The sequence below is a fragment of the Montipora capricornis genome, chromosome 4 (assembly GCF_036669925.1).
Source record: "Montipora capricornis isolate CH-2021 chromosome 4, ASM3666992v2, whole genome shotgun sequence".
Taxonomy (NCBI): Eukaryota; Metazoa; Cnidaria; class Anthozoa; order Scleractinia; family Acroporidae; genus Montipora; species Montipora capricornis.
The window spans coordinates 40,295,173-40,305,172 of NC_090886.1; the positions used below are offsets into that span (position 1 = coordinate 40,295,173).

At 38.7% G+C, this 10,000-nt stretch overlaps 1 protein-coding gene across 3 annotated transcripts in view; it reads right to left on the reverse strand.

Moving 5' to 3' along the window:
• The window catches only part of LOC138046927 (beta-glucuronidase-like), a 26,948-nt gene extending 17,264 nt beyond the window's left edge, over positions 1–9,684 (reverse strand). Inside the window, exons 1-7 of one of the 3 annotated variants that reach the window (XM_068893557.1) lie at positions 9,455–9,517; positions 4,243–4,302; positions 3,560–3,742; positions 3,195–3,367; positions 1,835–2,183; positions 1,248–1,394; positions 969–1,144 (exon numbers count right to left, since the gene is read on the reverse strand). In XM_068893557.1, the coding sequence (XP_068749658.1) occupies positions 969–1,144; positions 1,248–1,394; positions 1,835–2,183; positions 3,195–3,367; positions 3,560–3,724 (1,010 nt within the window). In that variant the 5' untranslated portion in view covers positions 3,725–3,742; positions 4,243–4,302; positions 9,455–9,517. Of the gene's footprint in view, positions 1–968; positions 1,145–1,247; positions 1,395–1,834; positions 2,184–3,194; positions 3,368–3,559; positions 3,743–4,242; positions 4,303–9,454 lie in introns of all 3 variants that reach the window. The other 2 variants (XM_068893555.1, XM_068893554.1) reach the window with 2 other exon arrangements.
• Positions 9,685–10,000: the final 316 nt, after the last annotated feature.

A 10,000-nucleotide genomic window follows, 5' to 3' on the forward strand; every position in this document is an offset into this window, starting at 1 on the left:
TTGAAAGTCCTGAGCTTCTTTACGCAATTGCAAAAATTGCGTTCATAAATGCGAGGATCATAGCTTCACTTAATGTATTAATAACCTTACTGTCCTGACAAACAACACGTTCACTTCCGGTTTCTGTCCGTAACAATAAAATATTGCGCGGTTAAGCTCCCTGTTCACTTGGCTCACGTGACCATGTAAAATAGTGGACCCAATTCCATTTTGTCTGGATAGCGAAGAACATCTAAGAGTCCAAACACCTGCACAGAAACTCCACCCATAGTAAAGTGACCTTACCATTGAGTGTTGTCAATGTTGCGGAGCCAGAGCTCTGAAGAACAAGTCATAAAAGCCACTCCAAAACTCGAATGTATTAGAAGGGCATAAGCTTATGTTAAAATTGTTCAACGGTGCAAAGGCCCTGTGACTGCAATGTGTACAAAAATTTGGTTTTATCAACGGAGTTGATAATGTAAATTGGCCACCGTACAGAGATTCTAAAAGCTGACGTTTCGAGCGTTAGCCCTTCGTCAGAGCGAATCGAGGGATTATGGGTTACGTGTAGTTTTTATAGTAGAGTAGGAGCTACGCTATTGGTGGTAACATGGCAACGTGAAAAATAGGAATATATTAGTTAACTGAAAAGCGTTCGTTAATACCGTGAGGATTAAGGGTGCCGATTTGAAAGATGAATTTTTGTTCCAGATTGTTGCGGCTTTCCGTCGTACCTAGATGTAGGGAAAGGCCGCAGATAGCCATGTGTTTTTTGGAGTGGTTCGGCAGATTAAAATGGCGAGCTCATTATGTGTGCTCATTAATCTCTGATACCAAAGTTTACTCCCCCACTCCCAACTAGCACAGAACCATTATCCTGTGATTTGGCATGGTAAAAAAACTTGGTCATTTTTACATCATACCTGTCCTCCACTCTGCAAGGATATGAAATTTGAACTTGGAATTATATCTTTCTGCTCACTTACTGTTTTATGCCAACCCCAGGGCTTTCATCGATGACCACAATTCCTTCCCTGTCAGCCATGTCCATAATTTCATCAGCATAAGGGTAATGACTTGTGCGAAAACAATTTGCTCCCAGCCACTTGATCATGTTAAAGTCTTTGGCAATAATGGCATGGTCCATACCTTTTCCTCGAATCTACAGGAAATAAACCATTTTATTATTGTGCAAATCACCAAACACCACTTGGATAATTTTAACACTCAAATGACACCACAACTGAGTTCTGAAATGCCCTCACATCTGCATCTTCATGTTTTCCAAAGCCTTTGAAGTAGAATGGCTTGTTGTTGATGAGAAACTGAGTCTCCTTCACCTCAACAGACCTAATACCCACAGGCAAGCGGTAAATATCAGACAACTCTGGCAAAATGGTTCGAGTTGTTACCTAAAAGAGAAAAATTGCTATTCAGGAGCATTATTAGGAATGTTGGCTTCAACTGTACAAGACCTGTAATACTCCAAGAACTGAGTTTTCTGTTATCAGCCGTGCATAAGTTATGGAGCTCGAAGTTCTTTCAAGGGCATGTGCTACGAAAAAGAGTCTCGTTGTTTCATTATTATTTTGAGGTCTCTACAGCCTCAACCCCAGGGTCAAGCAAAATTTTAGTTTCTAAAGAAACTGTGGTACTGGATCGGGTGACGCAGTCACCTAGGGTAACAACATGGCAGCAGGTCACCGTATTGACAGCTGAAAAGAACCAATGGATAAAGTTGAGGTCTCTACTACCTCCAGAAGAAAAGTCTCAACAGTATTTCTCTAAAACACGTTTGTACAGTGGCATTAAGAAGGCAATATTACCACTACTATTTCCTTTCATGCCATACCTTCAGAGTATAAAGATAAGCAGGTTCATCATTCATTCCTATTGGCCACCAAAGCATTGGTTTTGTTACAGACAATTTTCCTTTCAGCATTAAAGGACCCTCTGTCGAGGATACCACATTTCCAGCCTTGTCAATAAGTTCATACTTCATGGAAATATTTACATCACCAATATAGGAAGTAGTCTCGGCATAAAACTGAACTGCACCCTCTTGGTCAGTGTGGTTTGTCACCACGGTGATGTCTGATAAGAACACAGCAGGGGTTGTGTAAAGTTTCACAGGACGGTGAATACCAGCGTAATTGAAGAAATCAAAGGATGTGTCCATCACAAAATACCCTGGTGGATACCTGTGGAAAGAATGATACAATGTGCAAACAGGAGCTGTAATGAATGAAATGAACGTATATTTGAAGTGCGGGTTATAGATGAATGAGAGAAGAAATGAATCCAACAAAAATTGACCTGCTCGCACTGTACATGTGGCTCGGTTGGTAGAGCACTGCACCGGCACCACAGATGTCATGCCTTTGAATCCCTTTGGAGCCACTTGATTTTTTCAGGTGTCTATAAAGTGACAGTTGAAAGGCTGGATGCAAAAACCTACCGGTAGTAAGTGACAATTTCGGTCGATGCTCAAAACTAGCCCAAATTTTGCAAGTTGATTGGAAATGAACTTACAGTGCGACGCACCTTACCACGTGTAAGCATGTGTAAGCACGTGAAATTGGCTGCTTTTCAATCCCAGGAGACTATCATGATGTTCCATGAAGTGGTTTCCAATTGATGAGTGTTTATGTTCAACGATGCGTTGGTGAAGGTGTCGGGTTGTCATTCCAACATAATCTGCATCACACATATCACATTTAAATATGTAAAGAACGCAATTTTGGTTTACCAAGTCAGGTTTCTTCTCTTTCGGCTTAAGATCTTATTCAAGCTTATGACTTAAGTAAATATCAGCTGAATAGTGACATAATTAATTAATGCAAAACTTTGTACTTAATTTTTATTGTTTTCTATTGTATTTTATTCTTATTCTCATACATATTTTCTATTGTACATTAGTTCCTATTGGTTACTTATCATATATATATACTTGTTTTATTCTTATTCATTTTGACTTGAGAATGACGTTATGTAAACGTCGAAACGTCGTCTCATTTTTTATTGCTCAACTTTCTAGTCAAATGTTACAATAAGTCACTACTTATACATAATCTGAAACAAAGTAATTTAATCAAAATTGAACTGATAACAGAATTTTGAACCAGGACTGAAATTGAACCACAGCATGCAAAAGTCAGTGTGCATGTTGAATATCCAAAGTTTAGATAAAGCACCAAAAAAAATTCACTTACATATCTCCGTCTAAATATCTAACTGCTCCTGGAGGTAATGTTGATGGTGTAAGTGTGTTGTTTACTGCAGCTGTGATTCTGTTACTTTTGTCATATGATAGATAAGAAGTGACATCTGCTTCAAATGGTAAATGACCCCCAGAATGGTTCATCACTTGTTTGCCGTTCAACCACTAAGGGCAGGACAAAGGTAGACACACACGTAAAATTTGGGTCACATAATTAAATAAAAAACCATCTTATTTTTTTGAATCAGGGCCAGGATTGTGTTTTGTGAAGGGTTTGTATTGCTTGTTCTCACTGTCATGATCATCTGCTGTGCTTCTTCATAGCCCCTCATGAAGACAAAGTCAAATTTTCCTTACCACAACAGTGTTGTAATGAGCACTTTCAAATCGAAGATTAACTCTGACATTCTCTGATTTGCAAGACTTCGGAACATAAACTTCCTTGTCATACCAGACCCAACCAATGAAGTCCCTCAAGGCCTTGTCCTGTGTGATGTCATTGTAGCTTGATGGTACAGGCATAGGAATCACATCACCTGTCTGGAAAGGAAATAATAATAATATAATAATATTTATCATGGCAAATACAGTTGGCAAGTATGTGTTTACCAATACTCAATAAAACAAACCCACATCGACAATTGTGCTACAATGATAATTATTGTGTTTCATGTAAAATCTACATAAAAGAATAGAATAGAATAGAACAGAATCATAGCTGTGCTGATCACTCTTTGTGGCAGTCTTGGGACTGAATTGCAAGGGGTGTAGCTCACAACATTGAGCCAAAAGCTCACATAAGACGCCATAAGATTATATCTGTTACAAAACCAGGTTTAGTTTTCTGATTTCTTTTCTTTTTTTTCCTTTCGTCATTCCCTAGCTTTAACAACATATCATTTATTTTGTACTGTCATTAGTTAGACCAAATTACTCAAAGTTCAAGTCATGTCACATATATGGCTAGTATGTTTCCTGTATCTTCCAATGCAAACATGTTAATAAACTATAATTCAACGTGTATGTAACCTTGGTCCTACCTGTAGTTTATTTACTTCAACGTGACAGTGACCACACTAATGCCTTGGCTACTTTGATCTCTGTGCACATAAAATGAATTACCACGTAATTTACTGCTTTTTCCCCTTGATTTCATCTTGGATTTTTTGTGAAATAAACTTTGACTTTGACTCTGGCAGCTTCTATAAGGTCCATGTAAGATTTTGGCAAGGGAGCATAACTGGAGTACTCAGTAGTTGGAGAAAAACCCTGAAGTCAGGTTGAGGTCATGGTTCATGACCAATGCACCAGACTTACTCCCCAGCATGCAAATGCTTACATGTATGTACCATTGACCTAGTTCATCATTGGCACTCTACTTTTAATAAAATAATCTGAAAGAAGCACTTCAAATTTGAAGCTGGATGCTAGGACCCAACTTGCAGGCAACAACCAGAGAGTTGACTTAAATTACATTACCTTAATGGGAGGGGACACACTGTACCATTACAGTAGCTTTTGCCGCGCTCATTTTACTCCCCCCTCTCCATCAGTGCTCCGTTTTAAGGGTATTTAAAGCTACTTAGGCTACACGGAAAGGATAGAAGTTGAAACAAGGATGCAAGATCCGGGAATCAAACTCAGGACCTCATACACCAAGGCCGCGCACTAACAGACTGTGCCATCCTTGCTCCTATTGCATGCTGGAGTTGAATTCAGAATCTCTAAACAGCAATCCAGCCAGCAATCAGACAGTCAGAGAGGGATTTGAGCCCATCACTGGGTCATGCACCAACAACAACAACAACAACAACAACTTTATTTAGCTAAATGTGCTGCCTCCACTACACATCCATACATTAAAGAGAATAAGTCAATTCCAGGTAGTGCATAGAAAATGATTACTGTGGGAATTGACTGATACATCGGTATCACAGAAATTTTATCCTGTCATGGTTAACAAGCTGGGTCAAGTAAATAATTTGTTTGAATACACCAAACAGATTCAAAATGCAATGTAATGCATAATGAAAAAAAAAAAAAGTGAAGTGCTCTAACCACTCAAAAGGAAGAGCGAAAAAGGATTTTCCACAGGTACAATGTAACAGTGGGTTTCCAGTGGAAAAGGATTATAACACGACATCAATCCTTTCAGTACCAAAATGTTTTGACATTTGACTAAAATTGTCAGCCACATTTTAAGAGTGTTAGTGAGGCCCCAACTGTTGCCATGGCTACAAGACAGCACTGATCAAAGATCCTCTAAAATTCAGTCGTTGAAAAATACCCAAAAAACTAATTCAGTGACCTAGTTTTTTTTTAAAACCTCATTAAATTCTTTTTTAAGAAACAACACAACACTTTTTAAATTTAAAAACATGTTTTGACCGAAACTTCTGCCATCTTCAGTTTAAATTACAAGTGCAGAGTTGAATATATAGTGTGAACCAAAATGCTAATTAGCTGTAAGGACACATGACAATGTAAAAGATTACAAAGAAAGTTTTAAATTAACATGATAAAGTTGATGATTAAGTGTAGGTTTCTCCCATTAAATATGAATGGCTTCTTTTATCTTAAGCTGGAAGGTGGTAGAAGCGTGATCTAGGATGCTAAAACAATCATTAGAGCACAAAGTGAGGCAATGCTCAGAATTCTGTAGATGTTTGAAGACGTGCGAGGTCCTATCACTGAAAGTGTGCTCACGTACGCGCGTGAAAAATGCCGGGTAGTTTCGCCGACATAGCAGGCACTACAGCCCGCACACAAAAACTTGTATACCACACCCGCATGGAGCCCACTAGGGACAGGATCCTTCACACTGAACATGTTGCCGATTTTAAATGATGAGAGAACTAACTTAATATCAATATTATTACAATAACGTTTAGGAAAAAGGCGAACCTTTTTCTGCATGATAAAAGAAAAAGGACCAATATAAGGTAATTTAAAGTAAAAGGTACGTATAGTGTCAGAGATGGAAGCCGGGGGATTACAGCCATGGCGAGTACGTGTGAGGTAGCGATTAATAATATTTTCAACTAGATGGACTGGAAAAAGATTCTTCTGAAGGATTTTGGTAAGCTTCGTGATGTCCTCGTGAAAACCCAACCAAGTGTTGTTGATCTTGTAGGCTCTGTCAACAAGCGTGCGAATGAGACCCAGTTTGTGAGAACGCGATGTAAAACTAAAGTAATTAGTCAAAAGGCCTGTAAAGGTTTTCTTATGGTAAACACTAGTGACAGGAAATTGTCATTTAAAATCGGCAACATGTTCAGTGTGAAGGATCCTGTCCCTAGTGGGCTCCGTGCCGGTGTGGTATACAAGTTTGTGTGTGCGGGCTGTAGTGCCTGCTATGTCGGCGAAACTACCCGGCATTTTTCACGCGCGTACGTGAGCACACTTTCGGTGATAGGACCTCGCACATCTTCAAACATCTACAGAATTCTGAGCATTGCCTCACTTTGTGCTCTAATGATTGTTTTAGCATCCTAGATCACGCTTCTACCACCTTCCAGCTTAAGATAAAAGAAGCCATTCATATTCAATGGGAGAAACCTACACTTAATCATCAACTTTATCATGTTAATTTAAAACTTTCTTTGTAATCTTTTACATTGTCATGTGTCCTTACAGCTAATTAGCATTTTGGTTCACACTATATATTCAACTCTGCACTTTGTAATTTAAACTGAAGATGGCAGAAGTTTCTGTCTAAACATGTTTTTAAATTTAAAAAGTGTTGTGTTGTTTCTTAAAATATCGTTATCCCTGCTACTGTCCAGACCTTTTGTCATTAAATTCTCTTCCTAAATACGTAGTATAAGACAAATTTATCTTACTAGAGGAACTTAAGTTATTTAAGAAAATGCTGTTTGAAAAGATTCCACTAGATGAACTTTTTTAACCCATTGGCACCTAGAAGTGAGACTTTAGTTACCGGTAACAGATTTTACTCTGTCTAAAGCCAGACGATTTTACTCGCCAAGGGGTGCGATCCAGAGCGTTTCAGGTGTCAATGGGTTAAAAATTTCTGTAAGAATTAATGCAAAGAAAAGACTATTAGTTGTATGAAAAAAACCGGGATAGGGCAATGAGCTAAGTTTCAGGATATTGCCCAACTTTTCTAAAAAAATTTAGTTCCAGTTTATGCAGTATTATTTTAAGTCACATTATTATTTCCGGTCACCTCTCTTCACAAGGAGCTTTAGTATTACATGTGTGACTTAATTACAGTACATGCACTCACTAAGCTGAAAACCCTTTCAAGCCTCCTTCATTCTTTCTCTGATACACACACATATGGCAGTTACTCTCTTTTCCAGTCTCTGCTGGTTTAACAGGAGAATGAAGAGAAGTGTTTGGGTTGATTTTGCGAGATTGGGGAGTTTATATCATCTTTTCAGAAGTTCCCACAACGCTGACAATTCTAGATGAACATTATCCCAAACAGACCCTGTAAGTTCTAAGTTGTGCTGCATGTGGCTAGAATGTCATCATTTCAAAGGAAATGCCAGTGCACGCATAATGGGAAATGTATCAGGGCCAGCAGAGGTCTATCCTTGCCCTCATTTTTCTTTCCCTTTCGGAGACCTATGCTGGCAGGGAATGTTTACACAAAGATGCACTTAACAATAATTATAGTGATGCTTCTCGTGACGTCACCTGTTGTTATCAGTATGCCAACCAGAACCTAATTGCTTGTTGAAACAATGACTTCTTGGCAAATTTGAATATCAAAAGAAATGTGACGTCAATGTTTGTAAACAAGAAATATTGCTAGTAAAGGTGGATATTCACTGAGACTGAGGTGAATAATAACTGTTTCACAGTATAATTACATAGGTGATTTGCATTTTCTTTAAAACAATCAATTTCTTAGTCTGTCAACTCGACAAAATGCTTGCCGCCATTTTGAAAATAATGCTTAGGTGATTATCGCGTAATAATCAACTCAAGTGCAACCAATCAGCACAGGGAATTTTCATTATTAACCTAAGTATGTAATTATACTAAATCACATTAATTAATGACTTCACAGTGCAGGGAGAAGGGCTGGCACAGTGGTGTGACCACTCACTTTGGCCTGGGTTCAAATCCCAGACTCGGTGTCATATGTGGGTTGAGTTTGTTGGTTCTCTACTTGACCCGATCTGACAAGTTTTCCTCTGGGTACTTCGGTTTTCCCCTGTCCTCAAAAGGGTCTTTCTGCAGGTACTGGAAAGCACAGTACTTTTGCATTGGGGACCGGTCATTATTTATGTGGGGGGTGGGGGAGGGGGGGAAATCATGGGGTGGGCCAGGCCTATTTTTTTCAGAGAAAAGGGGTGGGCCAAAAGAGAATTTCATGATGATTGGGGGTGCTATCACAGAATTTTCCTCCAAGTTCATTGTATACGAAAAATTGGTGATGAATTACATTGAGCACTTGTCGCAACTGCAAAGTGTCAATGAGATCCGTAAGCAAGAGCGAAGAAAAGAATTTAGCAAGTTCGAGCCTTCAAAGATGTACATTGCTATGACTGGAAAACACTTGTAGAGAAGGGGGAGCTTGACACTCGGAAAGTCCCCGAGTTGGACAAATACGTTGAGCATAATAAACTTAGCAAGAATGGAAAGAAAATCGACAAAATCAAGTGAATCACATGATGACAGTCATACTGTAACAATACAAGAAGACACATTAACAAGAAGTGGCCGCAGAGTAGGTCACTGGTCCACAAGATATGCTGATTTTGTGCAGTGAACAGGAACTCCTTATAGAGGTATAGATTGAAGGGGGTGGGGGGTCGGTCACCTCTTATATAAACTTATATGGGGATGGGTCAAGAATTAACTAATGGGCTTAAAGGGGTGGGTTACCTTTTTTCTTTCATGCTAAAACAAAAAAATCCCCCCAACCCCACACAAATAATGACCCTTCCTGGGTCACTTGGGATTAGTCTTTATTTGGAGTTGTTATGTTTTCTGTCTTTTGTTTCATTTGTTTTACGTAATCTCTGCTCCGGTACCTACAGAAGGAACATTTCCGTTAATTTGAGTTTATTTAATTTAAATCAGAGTGTGCAGCGATGGAAGAGTAGGTCAACAAAGCAAACTTTTCAACAGATCAGTGACTTAGCTTAGTGTGGCCATCAATGAGCAAGTACAGACATAAAAGCTTCCTGAGCATGCTACTTTTGTTTTAGTGCGAAAGAAAAGCAAAAATCGCGAATTTATTAATTCTACTCCTGGCTTGTTATGAGGTGTTACCTGCCACAGCGGCTTCGAAAACCATTCCTCTTCGAATCCTGCATTCCTTTTAGCCGAGAAATCGGCGCGGAAATTCCAAAATCCACTCAAATCCTTCACTTCTCGACTCTCAGAATCTCTAGGAAATAGCATACCTGGAAGGTCGGACTTGAAAGAAGCTGCAAGAACATCTATGGATAAAAGGACCAACAGAACCGCCTCCATTTTGAAAAACATGCTGATTAAGAGTCACGTGCTTGACGGACGTATATGTAAACAAAACATCAACCCGGGGTCCATGGACCACCCCTGCGGACCAACCCCCTTCTTTTGTAAATTTTTTATTTATTTATTTTATTTTTATTTTTATTTTATATTATTTTTCCACATATTTACATCATTTTCGAACAAAAAAAAGGCAATATATTTATATAATTTATGTTACATACATGTAAATGGTTACTGTTTATACCTAAAAAGTTATTATATTAGCATGTACACATATCAAACTACATCTAAACGTGGTCTCGTTCTTAAGGAATTTTCGAAGAGTTTTCTTTACATATA